The 23,119-nt window shown below is 32.3% G+C and overlaps 1 protein-coding gene across 7 annotated transcripts in view; it reads right to left on the minus strand.

The window, feature by feature from the left end:
• CSMD3 (CUB and Sushi multiple domains 3) overlaps window positions 1-23,119 on the minus strand; it is a 1,186,048-nt gene that overhangs the window by 65,970 nt on the left and 1,096,959 nt on the right. For all 7 annotated transcript variants that reach the window (XM_070221725.1, XM_001915960.5, XM_070221729.1 and 4 more), the window contains 7 exons: window positions 20,899-21,087; window positions 20,384-20,530; window positions 17,624-17,812; window positions 13,297-13,482; window positions 11,551-11,745; window positions 8,543-8,716; window positions 1,714-1,887 (listed from right to left, as the gene is read on the minus strand). In XM_070221725.1, coding sequence (XP_070077826.1) covers window positions 1,714-1,887; window positions 8,543-8,716; window positions 11,551-11,745; window positions 13,297-13,482; window positions 17,624-17,812; window positions 20,384-20,530; window positions 20,899-21,087 — 1,254 coding nt within the window. The remainder of the gene's footprint in view (window positions 1-1,713; window positions 1,888-8,542; window positions 8,717-11,550; window positions 11,746-13,296; window positions 13,483-17,623; window positions 17,813-20,383; window positions 20,531-20,898; window positions 21,088-23,119) is intronic.

The raw sequence follows: 23,119 nt of genomic DNA on the forward strand, positions 1-23,119 counted from the left end.
ATCATCAGATAATCAGTATGCGTGTGTGTGTGTGAGTGTGTGCACATGCACATGCTGATGCACACCTTAGAAAAACAATTAATTGTTAACTATGGGCTCTATTATCCTATTGAATCTCAACTCACTAAAGTATTTTCCATGAAACTAGAACTCTAATAAATTTCTATTGATTGGATAAAAATTTGACAATGCTGGAATTTATAAATATGGATGTAATTAGTCACAGAATAAGTGAAATATATTCTGTGAATTCACACTAAAAGTCCCATGCATTATTTATCTGAAGTTTTCAAAATCTCTATCATAAGATCCCATGACGATTACAATTACAAGATTTTTACAGTGTTTATTCTCATTTTATAACACCAATCTTAATATAAATGCCAATAATTGGGGATGGAAATAATTATGAGAAAAAAACAAAAAACACATTGATAATTGACTTTAAGGTCCAAAATAGGATAGATTGTGATGTGAAACACTAGGGATTCAGTGAAGTAAGAAAAAGTAATAAAGTTATCAATATTCAACTATATTCTTACTTTTGTAGTATAGTAGTCATCATAAATGCATAATGGGGAAAGCTATACCATACATATAGGAACCACAAAGAATCTCAGGTATATTTAAAGAATAATAATAAAAAAGATATTATTTTAAAATTCATTTTATTCTTTATGTGTGAATTCACATCAAATTAACTTAAAAGATAGATGGATATTTGTTGAACTCATGAGATATTTTATTAAAACAACTCCAAAATTACATATCGCTATACAATTCTGCATGAATTTAAAAACAGTGGAAAGAGTGCTTTAAAACAAACTTTTAAATAAATTTGAAGTATTTCATATAATATTTTATGACAAAACACTATAATTACATTAGCTGTATATATGTAATCTAGATGCATTTAAAAATATGATGGATGTTGAAGCTAAAAGGGGCCATAATGATAAACACTTTTAACCATTCACTTTATATATAAGGGAACTGGAGCCTAAAGCAATTAAATGAGTTGCATTAGCTCATGCAATTAGCAGTGGAACTGAAATGAGAACAATGGCTCTCCAGATCAAGCCTAATGATTTGTTTCCCCACTAATTTTACTCCATCAGGATCTGATTTTGATGTGACAGCTATAGCATCAGAATTATTAGAAAAAATTTATCCAAAGTATTTTCCACATAAAAAGTTCGGTAGTATCACATCACGACAGTATTGATGCAACTGCACGGTGGGCTCAACAAATTAAAATCCTTATAACTAAAAATTTGTCGAGCATGTGCCTTCCTTATAGGAATATACATTCCTAAATATTATGTATTGATATTAAAGACCTGAATTGCTGAATTTAATTTCTTGCCTTTATAATAAAATATAAATAATAGACATTCTAATATTTTCTTCCACTTTCACATTGGATGGTTTTATATGCTCCTGAACACAACCCACTTTAAAAGACTAGTGCACAGCAGTATAACAAAATGAATTGTGAGAATTTAGTTTATGTCTTCATACTTAGGTATATATATGTATACATATATTTATACATATACATATGTGTGTGTTTTTCATACTTAGGTATATATATGCATACATATATTTATACATATACATATGTGTGTGTTTAGATGTTTTATCTAAGAAAAAAAATTATTAGTACTTGCATGAGGACAGAGGTCTCTCATTACTTCTGCCATGCTTACTTACGCACACAGGATGGGAGTTGGCCAGACCAATTGTGATCCTGTTGACATATTCGCACTGAAGAACCAATCAGTCGAAAACCAGGATTACATTGATAAACAACTGTGTCTCTGTAGCCATAATTTTCTCCAATGACTTGACCATTTACAATGAGTTCTGGAATTCCACAGTGACCCGCTAAAATGGGTCAGAAAGTAATATTTTGAATATCATGATCTAAGTTTTATTTGTGTATTTATAAACATATACAACATTACTAAACTTTTAAAGTTTACTTAGAAGCATTCCACAAACAATGCAAACATGATTATATGACATAAAGATAACTATAAGATACTCAGCGAAATGCCAAATATTAGGGAATTAAAAGAAAACACTGTTAGTAACACTGGTGTCTAGAAGAAATAAGAAAAAAATTTCAATCTGTATAGAAACAAAAACATAACATATCAAAACTTGAGAAATACCGATAAAGAAGTGCTTCGTGTAGAAATTTATAGCATTAAGTGTTATTTCAGAAAGACCTAAGATTCCACCTCAAGAAGAGAAAAAAGACAACCAAAATAAAGAAGAAAACATTGAGCCAAAGACAGAAGGATATATTAAAGACTGTTACAGAAATCAAGGAAACAGAAAATAGAAAAACAACAGAGAACATTACCTAAGCTAAAAATTCTTTCTTTAAAATCACAACAAAATTCTTAAACTCCTAGCTAATTGTATCCACACACAGAAAAAGAGAGAACAGAATTACCAATAACAGGATGAATAAAGTGATATCACTACAAGCTTACAGAAATTAAATCGATGAGGAAATATGAAGAAGAGCTTATGCCAATACATTAAACAGTTCAGAAGAAAAGAACAAATTCTTTGAAAATCATATCATACCACAAGATAAAATAGAAAATATGAATAGTCTATTAAAGCATTTGAATTCTTAAGCAAAATCCTTCCCACAAAAAACACTCTGGTTCAGATGTTTTCATTGGTCAATTCAATCAAACATTTAAGTTAAAAAGAAAAACAAAAAACACCAAATTTACACAGACTCCTTTAGAAAATAGAAGAGAAAGGGTCACTTCATAACATGTTTTATGAGATGATCATAGTCCCAATAGTAAACCTGGAAAACACACATGAAAAAACTAATGTTTCATGAACACAGATGCAAAACTCCTTAATAAAATTTTAGAAAATCAATGTAGAAACATACTAATATCATGATTATCTGGGGTTTATCCAGAAATGAACAGTTGGTTTAAGATGGAAAATCAACCACTGTCATTTACCATAGTAACAGAGTAAAGAAGAAAACAATATATGATTATTTCAATACATGAAGGAAAAGCATTTGGCAAAATTCAGTATCCATTCACGATGAAAACTAACAACAAATTAGGACTTTAAGGAAACTTTTCAATCTGATAAAGACATCTGTGATATTGTAATTCACAACAAGAAATATGTATTTGGTCTTGGTCCCCATTTCTGGCAGGCTACAAGAACCCTTGGAATTATGTAAGCGACCAGAGCAACAAAAGTGTCTTTTGTTATGTTAATGAAGTGACTTTTGGCCCTCACCTAAGGATGTGGGCTGGTTGCCAGTGGAGTCCAACCTGTGATTACAAGGTTGCAACTTTCAGTCCCACCCACCTGACCTGGAGAAGGGAGAGGGGCTGGAGGTCAAATTAATCACCAATGGCCAATGATTTAATCAGTCATTCCTATGTAATGAAGCCTCCACAAAACCCCAAAAGGACAGGGTTTGCAGAGCTTCCAAGTTGACGAACACATGGAGATTCAGGGAAAGTGGAGCACTCAGAGCAGGGAAGCTCCAGGCACTTTCCACATACCTTGCCCTATGCAGCTCTTCCATTTGACAGTTCCTGAGTTACATCCTTTTATAATAAACCCATAGTCTAGTAAATAAAATGCTTCTCTGAATTCTGTGAGCCACTCTAGCAAATTAATCAATCCAAGAGAGGATTAATGGAAACTTCTCATTTACAGCCATCAGAAGCACAGGTAACAACCTGGGCTTGCAACTGGCACCTGAAGTGGGGGAGTGGGGTAGTTTTGTAGGATTGTAGTCTTAACCTGTGGAATCTGATGCTATCTCTAGGTAGACAGTGTCAGAACTGAGTTGAATTGTAGGACTCCCAGCTGGTGTCCAAAGCATTGCTTGTAGTTGGAAATTGAGTCTCAGAACACCAAAAGGTATCTCAGAAAAACCACCTGCTAACATCATATTTACTTATGGAATATTTAATTTTTTCCTTCTGGTATAGGGAATAAAACAAGGATGCCCACTCTCACCTGTTCTATTTAAAATTGTTTGGTTGGTCCTATCCAGGGTAATACAAAGGAAGAAAGAAAAAGCATAAATTTGGGAAACAAAAAGTGAAACTATTGTAAACTCAGATGACATATATGTAGAAAATCCTATTTCAAGAAAATCCTAAAACTAATAAGTGAATGTATCAAGTTGCAGGATACTGGATAAACATTTTAAATAATTATATTTTTATATACTAGCAGCAAATAATTGGAAAATATAGTTAAAAATGAACAACTTCACTTACGATAGTGTAAACACACTAAACTTTCTGGGGAATAAATTTAGTAATAGACATACAAGATCTCCATCCTAAACACAAAATATTCCCATTGCAAAAAAAAAAAAAAGTAAAGAAGACCTAAATAAATATACTATGTTCATGAATTGGAAAACTCAACATTGTTAGATGCCAATTTTCCCCAAATGATCCATAGATTCAATGCAATCCTGATTATAATCATACCAGGTTTTATTTAAACACAAAAATTGATAAGCTAACTCTAAAACTTACATGAAATTGCAGAGGACCTAGAGTATCCAAAGTTATCTTGAAATTTAAGAACAAATTTAGAGGACTTACAGGCAAAAATTTTAAGACCTTATAAAATCTATTCAACAAATAGTGCCAGATATCCTTCTGGAAAAGAAATAAACCTCAACCTTAAGTTATAACATATACAACAACAAATTAAAGATAAATCAAAGACATAAAAGTAAGACAAAAAACTATAAAACTTCTAGAAGAAAATATGAAAGAAAATCTTTGTGACTTATGGCTGAGCAAAGGTTTCCTAAACAAGGCACAGACAGTAATAACCAGAAAGGAAAAAATAAGATAAGACAGACTTTACCAAAATTTAAAGTTTCTGCTCATCAAAACATCATTAAGAAATGAATAGGCAAGTCATAGGTTGGGAGAAAATATTCATAAAACACATAATGATGGGTCCCGTTCAATGGAGTAGTGGTCTAATTTGCGTGCTCCAGTTCGGCAGCCTGGGGTTTGTATGTTCAGATCCCGGGTATGGACCTACATACCACTCATCAACCCATGTGGAATGTGGTGTTCCACATACAAAATAGAGGAAGACAGGCACAGATGTTGGCTCAGGGCCAAACTTCCTCACCAAAAAAACTCAAAAACCGAAAAAAAAAAAAAAACATAAGGATGAAGACCTTGCAACCAGAATATATGAAGAACTCCTACAGTTCATAATACAAGGCAATTTAATATAGAAGATACTTCACCACTTCACAAAGGAAAATTTACAAATGTCCAATAAGCCCAAGAAACTGTACTACATCAGTAGTCATCAAGACAATGCAAATTAAAATCTTGTAAGATGCCTTTATGCACCTGACAGAATGGGCAAAATTAAAAGACTACATGCTGGCGAAAACATGAGACAACCAGGACTCTTCCAGGAATTTTACTCCTGAATATCCACGAGAAATGAATGCATATGCCCACAAAAAGACTTTTACATGAATATTCGTAGCAGCTTTATTCATAATATCCCCAAACTGGACAAAGCCCAGGAGTCTATCAACAGGGAATGGCTAAAGTGTGGCATATGCATACAATGGAATTCTACTCAGCAATAAAAAAAACAAATTACTGATACACACAACAACATGGATGAAAGAGAATGAAAGAAGCCTTACGTGAAAGAATACATAATTCGGGATTCTATTCATATGAATTTCTAGAACAGGGAGAACTAACATGGTGAAAACATCAGAACAGTTATTGTCTCAGGGTGAAGGGGAAGGAAAGCAGAGGAACTCTGAAGGGCCAGGAGGAACATTTCTGAGGCAATGGTGATGTTCTGTAACTATAGAGTGGTTTGCCTTACAGTGGGAAACACTTTTGTCAAAACTCATCTAGCACCGTAAGATATGTGCATTTCATTGCATATGTATACATTTTGCCACAATAAAAGAGAAACAAGGACAGTAAGCCAATATTGAAATCTAGCTAACAATAGGTATGCTGAAATGTTTAGCAATGAAATGTACTGAATTCTGCAACTTACTTCAAAATGCATCAAAAACTAAAATGAATTGATGGATTGATAGAGGTTTGGAAGGATGCATAGATATGTGATGAGCAAATATGACAATATGCTAATTGTAGAATCTCGATGGTGGGCACATGGGTGTTCGCTGTCAAGTCTTTCAATTGAAAAATTCATAATAAAATGCTTGAGAATGGGAATGAATGAATTTTTTATATTTAGAAAAACAATTATGAGCACATTTTAGTGGCCATTCTAAGCCAAACGTGTCTGGAACTATAAGGACAAGTTGTTTTCAAACATGAGACTAATGACTGGACTACACGAATCCTTAAGGTCAATTCCAAGCATAAAATTCTAGGATTTGTTTCTGTGGCAACTGAGCTTTCATCCTATCAACATTCTTTTGAATATATATTAGATGTCAACACTATATCCTCTGCAATGGATGATGATGTTGTCTTCACAGACTGAGAGGCACTGTTTTCTTATAAATATTCCTTTTATGCCTTGTCTCTCTAGAGAAGAGAATCAGGATTCAAATAGGTGAATAAAACCACCCTCTACATACAATATTGAATAAATAATATACGATATACAATAACAGTTCACTGGGGCATTTTTGTAGTTGTTGTTAGTGCCATTGAATCGATGCCAACTCCTAGCGACCCTGTATAAAGAACTTGCCGGGTCTTTTTGTGCCATCCTCTCACCTTCCAGCTCTATATTAGACACTGCTCACATAGTGCCACAGTAAAAGAGAATGCTCACATTTTGCCACTCTTCTCTTCATAGAGTTTTCATGGCCAATTTTTTCGGAAGTGGTAGCCAGGTCCTTTTTCCTAGTTCGTCGTATTCTGGAAGGCACCACTGAAACCTGTCCACCATGGGTAACCCTGCTGGTATTTGAAATACCAGTGACATAGCTTTCAGCATTTCAGCAACACACGGCTGCCACAGTGTGACGACCCACAGCTGGGTGATGTGGTTTCCTGAGTGGGAAACGAACCCAGGCCATGGCAGTGAGAGTCCTGAATCTTAACCTCTAGACCATCAGGGCTAGCCCATCAGGGCATAGATGCCATAAGATATAGCATTTAAAATTTAGTTTACATGTATACTTTCAAATTTATAAGTAAACTAGGTAATCTGTAATTGAAATCTGCATAACCAAAATCAGCTTAGGAACTATTAAGAAATATTGTATTTGATCCTATATTAACATATAAAGATTTAATTTATTTGCTATTTTCTTTTCTATAAATAGTCTTAGAGTACATTCGAATATATGTGCTCCTATAAAGACACCTTTGTTGCGGGGTTTCCAAGTATACCTATTATACAAATATTCCTGAGACAGCATGGCCTCCGAACCATGCCTGGGAACCAAACACAGGCCTCTGAAGCAGAGCACACAGAACATAACCACTAGGCCATGGGGCCGGCCCCCCAAAAATGAATTTTAATGGAAACTTCTAGCTATACCTTTTTAAGTTTCAAATAATGATTGCATTGCCATTAATATTTTCAAGGTTATTATCAAAACAATATGTATTTAAATTGCTAAAGGACAGACTTTTCTGCTGCACGTTATACTCTTAAATAGCAAATTTTTAGAGACAAAACACTGTACACATTTTTCAATACTCTGTTCATAATAATCAGTAGTTTTTGCATTAGTAAACAAAAAGATTATGCCTTGTTCCCAACAGAGAAGTGAATAATTATTAGAACAATTTTCCTTATATCTAATTCAATACTTGCTGTCATATCTTGAAATCATTTTAGAGAAAAATAAAGCATAAATCATACCATTCTCTTATTATTAAAGAAATTGTTGAAGTCTTTGAAAAAAGAGGTAAAGCATAAATGGTGATATTCTTGTAATAATAAAAGGAGGGGGGTCCGAAGAACTAGCGAGCTCAGTTTCTTTTACTGAGGAGTTTTTCCCAAGGGAAAAAAGTTTTATTTAACTAAAACCAGGTTTGAAAAAATATATTTTTACAGTTTTAATAGAAAGTAATATTAAACTTGTTGAAATCTTAGGAAACAAAAAGGGAAAAAGATATTTAAATATGAAAATTGTTTTTCATCTTTGGTCATTAAGCAAATAAGTGAAAGGAGAATTGACTACAGTTTGAATGAATTAACTGCTTCAGTGATTAATCCAGCTGAGTTTGCAGACATATAATTTTAGCATTTAGTTTTCACCTTTTTATTTTCACCATGCCTGGAAGAAAATGTGCCTCTCCTTAATGACATAAGATCCTTGTTTGGAATAATAGTTGATTAACTTTAAGAGTTCTCTGTTTAATAGCTTTCCTACTATGAAATATTGTTAAAGTTAAATATTTTCTGGTATTTAGCATCCTTACTAAGTGAATATAAGTTGTCATCTCATATCATACAAAAGGGTTGCCTCCTTTCTAGAGGGAAAAAAAAAGTTTGGTTAAAATGATTTAAAAATCTGTACCTAGGCATCTGGTTTCAGATCCACTCCAAAGACCTGAAGAAAGGCACTCCCGTACAGCGGAGCCCACAAGCATGAATCCCGAATCACAGGTAAAGATGGCTGTCGAGCCATATGAAGTTTGAGTTCCAATCTTATTTCCATTTGGAGGGGTAGGCAGTTCTCCACAGGAAATAACTTGAAAAAATTAAAAAGTAAAAATGCTTAAAGACAGTCAATATACACTTGTACAAAATCCTGCTTTTCACATTTTGAATTTCTTATGATTTGACGTATGTACACTTGAATTAAACATTTGTAAAATATATTTGAATGAGTGTGAAAATGTAGAGAAAATAGACATAATTTAAAATGTATCCCCTTTGAGTTCCCACAAAACCTTCTAAGTGACAGTGACATGTAATGAAGCTATTTTCTTGGCATTTTTTTTGCTTAGCTGACCTGGTCACTCAGCAGGTTGTAGTGAAAAAACCCCACAAGATTAAAGGAAGGATAATTCATTAGTCCAGAATCTTTCTCTGACTTATCAAGTGATACTGGGCAGTCCCTGTGATGTTCACCTGAGCCAATGTTTACTCATCTAAAACAATGCTAAGATAGTAATTACAATTAGTTTTTGTGCAGACTCTCCAGTTTATAAACAACTTTACATGTGAAATGTCATTTGATTCTCATGAGAATCAGTGGATATAATTATATTTCACATTTTGTTTGTAGGTTTTAAAAAATTGATAAAAGAGATTAACTGATTTTCTAGGTCATTCAGAACCCAGCTCTTGTGAGTCCTTCTAGAATAAAAACAATAATGGATAATGTTTATTAAGTGCTTATTTTGCACCAGACACTATCACTAGAGCTATAACTTACGTAATTCTCAAAACAACTTTATGAGGTAGGTGCAGTCATTATCTAATTTATGCACTAGGATATGGGCACAAAGAAGTTAAGTAACTTTAATAAGTTTACACAGCCTGTAAATAGCTAAATCAAAATTTAATAATTTTTTCTTTTTGATGAGGAAGATTTGCTCTGAGCTAATATTTGTTGCCAATCTTCCTCCTTCTTTGCTTGAGGAAGACTAGGCCTGAGCTAACATCTGTGCCCATATTCCTCTATTTTGTATGTGGGATGCTGCCACAGCATGGCTGACGAGTGGTATAGGTCTGCACCCGGGATCCAATCCCATGGACCCAGGCCACAAAAGCAGAGCATACCAGACTTAACAACTATGCCACTGGGCCAGCCCTAAATCAAAATTTAAACCCAGCAGTCTAACTCCAGAATCCAACACTTAACTGCCAGCCCATAGTGCTTTATTCTGACATCAGCTCTGGCTCTCAGCTATAGGCATTAGGTGGCCATTAGACAGACAAATAGAAATTTTGCAAACTTTGAATAGTTGCATATAAAGTTTAAAATATACTGATTGTTTTGAATTAATTCCCCAGTAATCCTCTGAGGTAGCTATAATATTTATAAAATAATACTATTATTTATTTTAATTTAAAAGCTGAGGAAATGGAATAGCAGAAAAATTACTATTCTTTCCTTTTTCACAATGAATTGCAATTCTTAGAGTCCTTGTCATTTCCCCATTCATACCTATGGCCAGGAACCTGATCTTACATATCATTCAAACCCTTCTACATAATAGAGGATCAAGCACAAAGGAATCGGACAAACATTTGTTGAATGTCTGATTAAATTAACGTTTCTGTTGTAGATACTTTTTTCCTAGTTCCTTGAAACATCCCTATTCCATGTGCCTTTTTAATAGAATTAAACTGGAAGAACAACGAGGCAGAGGAAGACAGTGTGAGAAACTGAAAGAATAGGGCAAAGATTTACAAATACAGATGCCATATTTTTAGAGTATCAAATATAATTTAGATATCTATTTTTGAGATTTTAATTCGACAATACAATTATCTTATAAAAAAGGGCAACTCCAAAATTCTATGGTTATATAGACATAGAGAAAATAAATTGCAAAATAAAATATAAGTAAAATAATCCTAGGTACTTGTGTGCTTATTACACAAGGACAATTGTCCGCTACGTTAAACTTCTTAATTAAGATCTTATTTAGGCTTCTGATTCATTTATTAGCTTACTTATAAATTATGAGTGTGTACGCCATAAATGCTATAGAGTTGTCTTGGATATGAAATAAAAGGGTGAATTCTCAGCCTAGCATATTTCCTAGCACAAAGTAAAAACTCAATAAATGTAGTGAAGAAAGTTCAAAGGAAGTTCAAGATATTTCATTTGAATATCCTGTTTCAGTTAGCTTATCTACATTAGACACTGGTCATTTATATCATAAGAATGCATGGAAATAGAATGACTTAATATGTTCAATTTGATTCAATAAATATTTATTGAGCTCCTGCTGTGAGTCAGGTTCTAGCTGATATTTGCAATATGTCATACCATTAAATCTTAATAATAACTATGAGATAGGTATTATCATAATTTTCTAAGTTAAGGAATTTGGGATCATAAAAAATAAACATCATACAACATAGTGATTAAAAGCCAGGGGCTGTAGTCACATTGCAGAGGTTAAATTCCATTTCTCCACCATTTATAGGTTATGGGATGTGTAAAATGATTAAATCTGGCACTCAGTTTCCTTTCTGATAAAAAGAATATAATAATATGAATTAATTTATAGAATAAGAACTAAGGAATAAATGCAATAATATATGTAAAGTGCTAAAAGCAGTGCCTGCAAATTATATGTATACAATAAACATTATCTTGCTGTTGTAGTAAATGATAGACCTAAAATCCAAACAGAGGATTTCTGAACCCAAAGCCTATGCTTTTTTCATAATCATTTACTAATACAAAAAAGTTAGAAAATTTTAAAAATGTAATGAGAATAAATGACCTTTTTTAATAATGTTGTCTCATTACCACTCAAGTGAGTTTGGAAAAGGAAGTGATCAAGCAATTCAATCAACAAGGATAGCTTATGAAATAAGTTTAGCAGGGTATATACTTACTTTGGCAATATGGTCTTTCATTTCTCCAACTCCAGGTACCATTAGGAAGGCATTCAATAGAAGCAGGACCTAGTCCATGATAACCAGGGTCACAGCTGAAAACTACCTTGGTTTTGTATTCATAATGGGAGCCATTCACAATTCTCCACCTTCCATGTTCCAAAGTAAAGGAATTGATGCTTGGACATGTAACAACTATGCAAAAACCAAGACCATAAATGCTAATAAGTCAGTCGTGTCTGTTTTACTTCTTAACTATATTTCATGTCTCTTCCATTGTTTGCATCACCATTGCCTTAGTTCATTCACTATTGTGCTACACAAGGTCCTTTAGTGTTTGTTTTTAATTTTTTTTCCATGTCAATCTTTTACACTTCCCCCTAGCTCTATGCTACTGCTGGCAGTTCCTTGAACATGTCCTGCTATTTCACACTTGAAAGTCTCTGTACATATTATTCCATCTACCTAGAATCCTTATTGCTGCCTTACCTCTACTCTCTTTTTCTTTTTTTTTTTCATTATGCTCAAGTTTATTCCTTAGTACAAGAGGATATGAAATACATTTTAGCAGTGAATCATTCCAATGACAGTTAATTGTCTCTTTTGTTTGAAGCTTATAAGAAAGTATTCTTTTCTCAGCTTTATTGAGGTCTAATGATAGGATGTGGAAAAAAAGGAACCCTTGTAAAGTCGGTGGGAATGTAAACTGGTACAGTCATTATAGAATATATACAAACAGCCAGTTTGGAGGTTACTCAAAAAATTAAGAATAGAATTACCGCATGATTCAGCAATCCCACTTCAGGATATATGGAAATGAAGTCAGATCTCAAAGATATAGCTGCACTCTCATATTCATTGTAGCATTAGTCTCAACACGCAAGATATGAAAACAACCTACTCTTCTATTTCTTTAGGAGTTCTGGAAGGACTATATTTTGAGGAAATTTATTTTATTAGAATGGCCTTTTTATGCAAGAGTTGTGATATAAACTTTAGCTAATTCAAAACTTTCTCAACATTAAGATAAGTAGAAGAATTACTTAGATACCTATATTAAGACTGCAAATAATTTAACAACCCTCATTTTAAATAAAATAACAGACAAGTTGAAATGTTAGTATTAAATGAGAAGAAATAAGTAAAATATAGAGAAAAATCAAAGACCTTATTTAAACCAATATTTTCCAATCCTTTTGCTACAAAATATTTTATCAAAATTGTTTCCTTTCACCATTATATAATATTCTTTTACCTATTAAAATAGTATTGACAGCAATGGGAAATATTCTAAATGTAAGTAACATGAAGGATATTGACAAAAGTCAAAAGTTATGTATCATTTCAGCAGCATCATTTATCCTTATAAAAATCAGAGTTGAATGTACTGAAATATAATTTGACTAATACAAACTTTAAAGATTTTATCAAGGACCTGTGTATTGAAAACACGTGTTGATCGATGGATGACTTTTTACAAAATAATTGAAACTTTGTAAGGTAAAATGAAAAGTCACTTTAATTTTCTGACATAAATATTGTGTAGTTTCTAAAAATGAGTAAAAAGTGCTTATACTGTCTTCCAATTCTTCACAGTACAAGAGAGCTTAATTAACTTTTATTTCCCTCTTAGATGTCACACTTCACTTCAGGGATTAGTTCTAAAATTTGAGCACCACATAAAATTTCAAATCATATAAGATGCCAATAGAAATAGAAGTGATGAAATTTCCTTAACACACATACCAACACAGCGAGGGGTCTTGTTATGATTGCTCCAAGTTCCATCTGATTGACATACGGCAGTGGTAAGTTCCTTGGATGACAATCTATACCCATCATTACAAAAATAGGTAACTCGGGTTCCTACCAAATAGTCTGTTGTTAGTATTCCTCCATTTGTTGGAGCTTTAGGAATCCCACAGGAAATTGCTAGAATAAATATATACATATGAATTCATAGAAACAGAAAAATACTTATTAGATAAGTCTCTTAAACTGTATAGCATATAAAACTATTTGGGATTTTATTAATTCCTCTGAAACAATTTCAGAATACCTCATAAAAAAGCTTTTCTGAACCATAACTTTTTGAATATTTCAAACTCCTATTGAATGTGTTTTTAAATTGGTGAATCCATACATTATTAGTGCTTTATTTCTTGGTTTCTTACTTAGCTTCTTGTCAGCTTGTGCATGGTTATCAGCATTCATAGAGATTATACGAGAATACAAGTTAGATAAATACAGAATACGGCTAGTGTTAACCTATGCCTGGACCACTACACAGCAAGTCTGGTTAATTCAATTTGACAGATAATTATTAAAGATTAAAAAGGTAGTGCTAATCAATATTTATCAGGATTTTAGCCAGGAATAAAACAAATAGATTTATTTTACCTGGAAACTGGATATTGCTTTGCCTTAGATCCAGCCAAATTCTATATGCTTTGGCTCCATCCACGGAATATCATGTGTATGGAGACATATTTAATAAATATAGGACTTGTACTTATTGTCTTAAAACCTAGTTTAGATCTTCCTGCATTTCACTGATATGTCTTAGATATCTTGGGTTTTATCTACAATAAACTTGATTTAGGTGAAAATTCATTTTACACAGTAATTACAGTAAAAATTTATATTTAAATAGTTTATTGTTTATATTTTCACATCTTATATATTCAAATGTCTATACAGAAATCTTCTAAGATCGATTGTTTTTCATCTTTACTCTAGAAGCACACAATTTGCATTTCTAAAAAGAAGAAAACATAAGCTTTCAAATAATATATTTGGCAGCAAAGCTCTAATTAAGGTCAGATTATTTGTATCTTTTACATCATATTCAAATATGTGTAAGTATTTATACATATCTCTGCAGAAAGATTAGTGCATTTGAATATGGTTGCAGCTCCAGAAACAGCAGAGGTTATAACATAATATCAGGTATATGTGCTATATTACCTCTATAAAATCAGAAAATTTCTGAATTCTGAAATATCTACTCTCATAGGGTTCATATATGAGATTCTAAACTTGTAAATATATTTTTCTAATATCAAAAGAAGTAAGGAACAGAAATACGTGAGTTTACTTTGAATGTTTATAAATGCTGTGTTCTACTTACCTATCTCCCATTTCAACCAAAAACTGTTTCTACTTCTCTTATAAAACCTACCATTTAGATGTTTAATTTTAATTAATTCATGTGAATTTACTATAAAGTGTCTTAGTGAAATCTATATAAAATTCTTAAAACTGAATAGCAGACTCCCTACTGGTGAATAGTTTGATCTTCTGTATTTTAATAATTTGCAAATTATGAACAGAAAAGCAGTAACGTTGACTTAATAAATTATATAAGCAATCTCATATAATTATGTTACTTTCCCTGCTATCTAATTACAGAACCCCTAAAATAGTGTTCCAAATGTAAATGGCTCCCTGATGTCTGTTACAGCAATATTTATATTTCCACTTAGGACTTTTGAGAATTCCATTTGTAATAAGCCATCTCCCCACCGAATCCCCACCAAAAATCATGTATTTACCAACTTAAAAAAAAAAAACCTATACATTGTTAGAGTAGTTTAGATTGAATCTAGGTCAAAGTCAACAGGAAATATAGTTAAAATAGTATAGGTTCCCTATGTGTGGTTAGTATAAAACTGCCATGTTTTAGAACTGAAAAAAAAGACAACATACTAAAATGATAGGACAACACTGTGCCTGTGAATAGCTTAGAATTTAACTTCTCAGCTAAAAAAAGAAATCAAATCAAGTTCAGAGATTCATCATCACTGAATGGTTGTCAAAGAGGCTTCTCTACAGAACTCTCAAAAAAGCAGAAATTAAAAGTGGGGCAGGGCATACAACGTGACTGTATCTCCATAACACTGTATGATACTCCATTATATAGTGGGATGAGAATGGTTTAATTCCTCAAGGGGGGGGAAATCAATGAACGGTTATTTGATGTGTAGACAGAGAAATAAAACACATTACCAAACCCAAATAGAAATAGTCAACTAAATTTTCTATCTTTAACTGTGCTCATATTATGTAACCATAACTTAAGTAAATACATGTGAGGATGTATAAAGAGACTGAAGAGACAACAAAAAGAAAATGACTGAAGAATGTAAAACAAATTTGGAACAAGGCAAAAACTTTGCATTATGTGAATAGCTCTTCCCGATGACATTTAACCATTTCATTTTAATCAGTTATGTCCAAACACAGATGAGTCACATCCAACAAATATTTTTATAAAATAATCTTTTAAAATTTTTCAGTGATAATAAAAGACCAATTTTGGAAATGTTTCTTGAATTTTAAGTATTTTATCATTATACTATGCCAAATATCTTCTTTTTAAACTTCACTTTGATTTACCTATTCTAATTATAGAACAATTTTAAATCAAGACAATGAAAAAAAATGACTCCATAGGTAAATGTCACCAAAAGAATCAACGAAGTTATGGCACTGAATCTACAAAGGAATTTCAAAATTTCAGAAGGTTCAGGATATTTTTTATTTTAACTAACAGTTAATTATTTTCACTAAAGCTTTCTTAAAGATTATTATACATATAATATATATACTAAAATGTATATAAACAATCCGCACATAACCAAAATGCAATAGTTCAAAGTTCAGAGCATTTTAATGTTTATTTAAAATATATATGATTTAGAAGTTATCATATATATTTTAAATTCACATAATTCTGAAATTATAAGATCAAAGGTTCTTTTCAAAACCGGTTCTGGGAAATTATTTAACACGAATAATAAATACTCCTGCTAATCCTTGGTCAAAGGAAAGCAGATATTTTGATAGTTTATTAAAATATACCTATTCCACATGAAGTCATTGACCACTTTCAATGTTGGTAACCCGCTAAGGTTATGATGCTTCCCTGAATTCTAATAAGTGATTAACGTTTCCTGCATCAACAGAACAATGAAACAACAGTTTTTTCATTTCTCATTTATTTACACATTCCTATGAGAGCTATCTTTTCATGAAGTAGACTTCGCAGCTTAACAGGTAAAAGAAGCCATTTTGGGTGTCTGCTAATATTTATTCTGTGTTCATTTTAACTTGCTGTTGTTTAATTTTAAATTTCAGTTGATCTATTTTATATTTTATTTGTTTTATATAAATTGCCTCCAACAAGTAGATTACATGGGTAATGGGTAAGACGCATTATTTATTAACTAAGAGTGTTCTGCATTTTTTAATGTGAGGGTTCATAGTTGTTATATAAACCTCCACATACTGGGTAGAATAAGGCAAATACAAAATTACATTTTATATTGACAAAATAATGTGATATGTTAAATATCCGAAAATTTTCAAAGTCTAATAACATTAGATTTTCTTGTGTAACTGATGTTGAACTTGTCTTTATGACTATACTTAGCTAAGACATTCAACAACTTTTTAAAAACAAGACCTAGTCCAATGCTCTGAAATGTGCTATTTGTTAAGAAGTTTGTCATTCTGTTTGTTATAGCAGGATACAATGTTCAGACAGTGCCTTGATTTTTAACAAAATACAAATAAAAGTGAAAGACAAATCTCTGATGAGTTAGCTAAACAGTGAAGAAAAAAATAACGTAGTGGTTGGCTACATTTTCCTTTAAATTTGTTGCTCTGGAGCACATTTTGCCTACTCAGAGTGAAAGTCTTCTATGAGCTTGCCCACTCTCATCCTCTCTTTTCTCTCTGCTGACTCCACACTAACACAATCTGCACCTCTGGGTCAATCATTGTCTGACAACAAAGCAATGGGAATGGTGGATGTATGAGCAAATAATGTGTATAAGTGGGTAGAGTAAAGGTGAAAATTACACAATAACAAATAAAAAATAACAAAACTCTGTGTCTCATTCTCTTCAAGTTTATCATTCTGCATTTTCAAGTCTTGTTTTCGTGAGAGGTGTCTACATATGCCTCCGAATATTTATAGTTTTGGAATTTTCAGCGATTCAAATGCAAAAGTTAAATGGGATTAATCTTTCATTAATGTATTTATCCATTTTTGACTAATATACTTTACCTTGACAAGCAGGGACCGGTGCATCCCATGCATGATACCCATAGGAAGACTTTCTGCACACAGCACTGCTTTTCCCAACAAGTCGGAATCCTCGATCACAGGCCCAGCGAACCACACTATTAAGCTGTCCACCTGTCTGACTGATAATGTATCCATGAGGCGGGGATTCTGGTGTACTACAGTAGAAAGCTTTTCAAAAGAAAAAAAATTCATTCTATAATTTAACGAATGAGAAATTCTTTACAATCCAGTTATAAAAACCTATAAGTGAATACTAGTATTTAAAAATAGGTCAATTGTCATCTATGTGAATTTTACTTCATATTATTTTCTATTCTCTTGACAATCAATTGACATAAATTTTAGGAGACATAACACCTCTGGGCTTTGTTCTTGTAATTCTTAGCATCACTGAAGATGTCTTCTGAATTGAAATATATCATAGTTTCTTAACACCGTGGTAGTTCAAACACCCTACAAATATTTCACTGAATTTTGGTAATTGTATTTCCTGTCATTCAAAGAGCCTAAATGTCACAGGCTTGGTAGCAATATTTTAGAGCATATTGTTTACATGTCACTTTGAAGTTATCGCCAAACTCCTATATCATGTTTGGTCACGCATTTCTTTTTGGTTGATGTCTAAAATGGACCACCCACATTCCATAAGCCTCTCTCCCAGTTTATTAAAGAGTTTCCATGCTGTCAAGAGTGCTTACATATGGTGATAAAAAAATGCCAATAAAATAAATTCTTTTTTCATCTCCTGAAGTCTGAAATGTCAAAAGATAATGTCAAATGGCTTTTTCATATATATACATATATACTTTTGAGACCATTCAGCCCAGCAGGATCCATTTACCCTTTGAAACTTCAATGTATTCAGCTGAGAAAAATGGGACTTTAGGGGTAAATACTAAGAAATAGATTGGACTTAGAATATATATATGTCATAACCTGTCACTTCTAAAAGAAAAATAGATATTCAATATGTCAAGCTGTTCTTGGGGCTAAAAGTGGTGTTTTCACTACATTTATATCCAACTTTGTCATGAATAGCAACATCATTAAGGACTAGTCTGTAATATACTCAATCTAAAGCTTATAATTGTTTGATTTGAATGGTTTCCCTTTAAGTTACTATTATTATTAAAAATACAATTTAATGTGTTGCCTTTTAAATGCCATGTTTTGATACAACTTTAATAAAAAACGTTTACATTATTCATATAATAGAAACATAGATTCAAGTATGAAAACTCTTAAGGACGACTGGGGCATATATTTCAATTTTTTTAAAACATTTCTCCTTTGCATGCCTAATAACATTTTTTTAATTTAATAGAAATCTATTATAGGATAAAACATGTATATATATTAGTAATATGATGCCAGTGACAAGTTACTCCTAATATGTAAAAGACAAACTATTAAAATCAAACTATCATCTCATAGTTTTAAAATCAAAGTAAATGGACAAAAATTATTTTTTTGTTCATTATATATGCAAATTTATATGTGAGTGAAATTTGAGAGTCTATTTTTAGAACTGAACTTCAAAGTTTATTTAAGTCTATGCCTAGAATTGTGTCAGAATTGTTTATAAAATATTTATGAGAGTAATTTTTAGGTGAAGTGATTAGCAATGACCCATGGCTCTGGGAAGACACTCTAAACACCGGACAGAAAGAGATGACTCACTGATTCTGAAGCATTTTGTTATTGAGCACATACCCATGGCCTCTGACATGATTTAGGATGGCAATTAAAAATAAAGGAAAGTAATCTTCATATTATGGAGAACTATTTATATACACTTACTCAACAAGAAGATTCTTGACTCAGTAGACCTTATAAAAAGGAAGGCATATAGAAAAAGCTAGTTCATCTTGATGTTAAAAAGGATTTTCAGCCCACGTCTTTCTAAATATTACTCAATGAAAAGCAGAAATGACAAAACAATTATTTTTTCAAAAGTAAAGGTTTTTATTTTTTTTTAAAGATTGGAACCTGAGCTAACATCCGTTGCCATTCTTTGTTTTTCCTTCTTCTTCCCAAAGCCCCTCAATATATAGTTGTATATTCTAGTTGCAGGTTCTTCTGGTTGTGCCATGTGGGATGCGGCCTCAGTGTGGCCTGATGAGCATCCCCACGTCTGCATCTGGGATCTGAACTGGAAAAACCCTGGGCTGTGAAAGCAGAGCGCGTGAACTTAAACATTCAGCCACTGGGCGGGGCCCTGTAAACTGAAAGTTTTTAGATGATGTGTTCATCATTTTCTCTTTTAATACTTAATATATTTAGCAAGTAATATAAATAGATGGATAATAATGAAAGGAAAGATTTTTACCATTTTATGTTTATCTGTGTTTAAACTTGTCATTTCAAGGAGTTATTAAACAGATCGGTTATACACACTTGAACAACACTATTGACATTTTGTGAAAGTTCAAGGAAAATAAAGCTGTTAGAATAAAAGTATAAAAATAGAGTTCAATTTATAATTAACTTCTATAAGTCATAAATATCCTAAGTGCTTTCAATCTTTTCAAAAATCATATGAAAGATGCAGAATTATTATTATTACAATGAGGAAACTGAGACATAGAAAAGTTGCATAAAATTGCCCAAGAAACATCAATGGAGTAACTATGACTTCAATTCGTGTCTAATTGAATAGTGTCTGCATCTGTGCTCTTGAATCACAACCATACTGAGGATCCAAGTCAGACGGGTACTGAAGTTATAAGTACCACATACCTATATATCTTATCCGGAAGCCTTTTTTGTTGTTGCCATGATCTGCTGACCATTGAAGAAATACTTCATGACCATTGCTTGTTATATTAAAAGCAGATGAATAATCTCCACTGAGGGAAATAAGCACTGGACTTTGAATATTTGGTCCTTTAGAAAAAAAAACAATACAATTTAGATATAACTAAATAATTATGTTCCAATTTATATTTAGTATTAAATATGGTGAAATTGCTCTGCAACCAATCCACTTCATCAACAATAACTGAAAGCATGATATAAACATTTATACAATTTAAACATTTTAATTACATAGCTAAAGAATCTACAATTTGTAAAATAATAATCAAGCTAACTATAATTTTAGTATTGTATATAGGTAAATTTGATATTGATACTTCTGAAAGTATCTATAAGATAAAATCATATAAGCAGTTGTTTATGATGAAAGCCTTCACGTATAATTAGAGCATTTGGACTGAATTTATGAACAGCCAGTAAATATAACCCATGGTTACCATCATACACCTGAAGAACATCAAATTCCTTTTCTGTCTGGAAGAATTCTATAAACATGCTGATATTATATCCCTTTTCTACTGAAATGCTCCAGGCACACATTTGAAGATTTGGGTAACTGTCAGGATATCCAGGGCTCAATATGACTCCTGTGGAATCCAGCCGTAATTCATTGGCAGGACAGAGCACTGTCAAAGAAAGATATCATTAAATAATGCTAGTGTTTCAGACCTAAGTCAAACTACATTATAAATATTGGGTACTCTGTTTTCACATTCAAAAGCCATAAAGGAGACAATACCTTGAATTATGTGTTGGAAGAGACAACTTGTGTTAACCTTGCCATTCAAAGTGGAGGAATGACCTAAAAATGTATGGTATTAATTTCCCTCTTTTTTCCTTTTTTATTACATGGAAGGTGGAAGATAGATAATGGAAGGTTAAAAAACGAAGCATTTATTTCCCTCTATTTCTTAATATTCTTTCCCTTCCTTTCCTCATCTTCTTATGTCCTCTCCCCTCTGCCTCTCTTGTCAATGTCTATGCCTTGTCCTTTTCCTTCCTTACTTTTTATTCACTCTCTTCTCTCCTCAAACTTTAACTCACTTGGGTATGTGGGGCCAGACAGAAAACTTCCCTCTCTCAGAGTACTCATTCCAGGCAAAGCCACTTCTGATCTCAGGAATGTGCTTAAGCCATGAGATTTAACACAATTTTGGGTCACCAGTTACCTTTCAGTTCTTTGTACTATCTCCAGACCATAAATGCAAGACAAAGCCCAAGCTTCTTATTTCATAACAATACCTTTGCTATACTCCCCAAGAAAGTATATATATTTGTGTGTATATATATATGCAAAAATATAGAAAATTTGTCATATGTTGACAAAAAACATAATTATTATGTAACAGCCTCCAAAGTATAGTAAACTTTAATTGTTGGCATCAATAGCATTATGCATGGGGCCAAATAATACAAACATCTACTTACATTTGTATTTGGAATGAGAGTGTGACCAAGATGACCAAATCTTTATCACTCAAGTGATGCCATTTCAGCCTTTTTTTTCTTTAAGAATTTGAGGTTCTATGGTATGGGAAGAGGATTGGAATTGCTTGGGATAGCCCACATTGTACAGAAGTAAACCAATATATGTCTAAAAGGATTCAGTTCAATATAATAAAGAATTTTCCACTTGTCAGAACAGTGTGAGTGACTATAGCAAAATGTCTTACGTACATGCTTGCAAAAAAGCTTTTAAACTTAGGATGGACCAATTTTTGAGTGTTATTACTGGGGACATTCAAGCAAGTGGAATGATGAGTGGACTAGATAACTTTTGAGTGTTTAGTGACTTGGAAATACATCCCATGCCATTTCCTCACCCAATTACTATACATCAACTTCCACCCTGGAGTTAGCTAGTGCTGTATCTCAAAATAATTAGAGCACCACCTTAAGCAGAATCTTCGTTTTTCAGTATTTGTTCGAATAAGCTACGCTTGGAAACACCAAATATGGTTGCTGTAATATAGATGAATAGATGAAGGATTTACATATTTGTCACTTCCTGGGACAATGAAATGAGTTATAAAGTCTCCAAGTAATGTAGGGATGGAGAAGAGTAAGTAAAATAATTCATATGGAAACATATGATTGCTCTTTAATTAAGTTAATAGCCTGAAAAGAAAAAGTTTAAAATAAAATTTATCATAACTAATATACAGATATTTGAAAATTGCTTATAGAACATAACACAGTTAAATCTAAGAGCTGTTTTCTATTGTTTTGGCTTTTTACTTACTTCACTCTGAGATATTTGCTTCTTGGATATGACTTTAATTATTTTTACAAATAACTGAGTAAAAGTTATCGTGTCATTCTTAGTCTAAAAAGAGAAACTTGAACTTTGTTTTTCACAAAATAAAAAATATGTAAAATAAATAAACAAACTTGAAGTTTGGAAATGGAATAGAAAATTTGAGTTAAAGATGAAGAACATCAGTGAATATATAGCTATGGCATATTTAAATGAAAGACACATATAACCATATGACAAGCTGAAGTAAGTGTTAAAGAAACGTTTACTGAGTGTGTGGCCAGCTACTTAACACTTATGGAATATTTCGCTAAATAAGTAACTGTCTGGGTTACTGAGCATGTTGCTTCCTCACTAAAAAGAATTCAGCAGCTTCATAGCTTGACATGAAGCTCTCCGAG

Source organism: Equus caballus, chromosome 9 (assembly GCF_041296265.1).
Source record: "Equus caballus isolate H_3958 breed thoroughbred chromosome 9, TB-T2T, whole genome shotgun sequence".
In the NCBI taxonomy this organism is placed as follows: domain Eukaryota; kingdom Metazoa; phylum Chordata; class Mammalia; order Perissodactyla; family Equidae; genus Equus; species Equus caballus.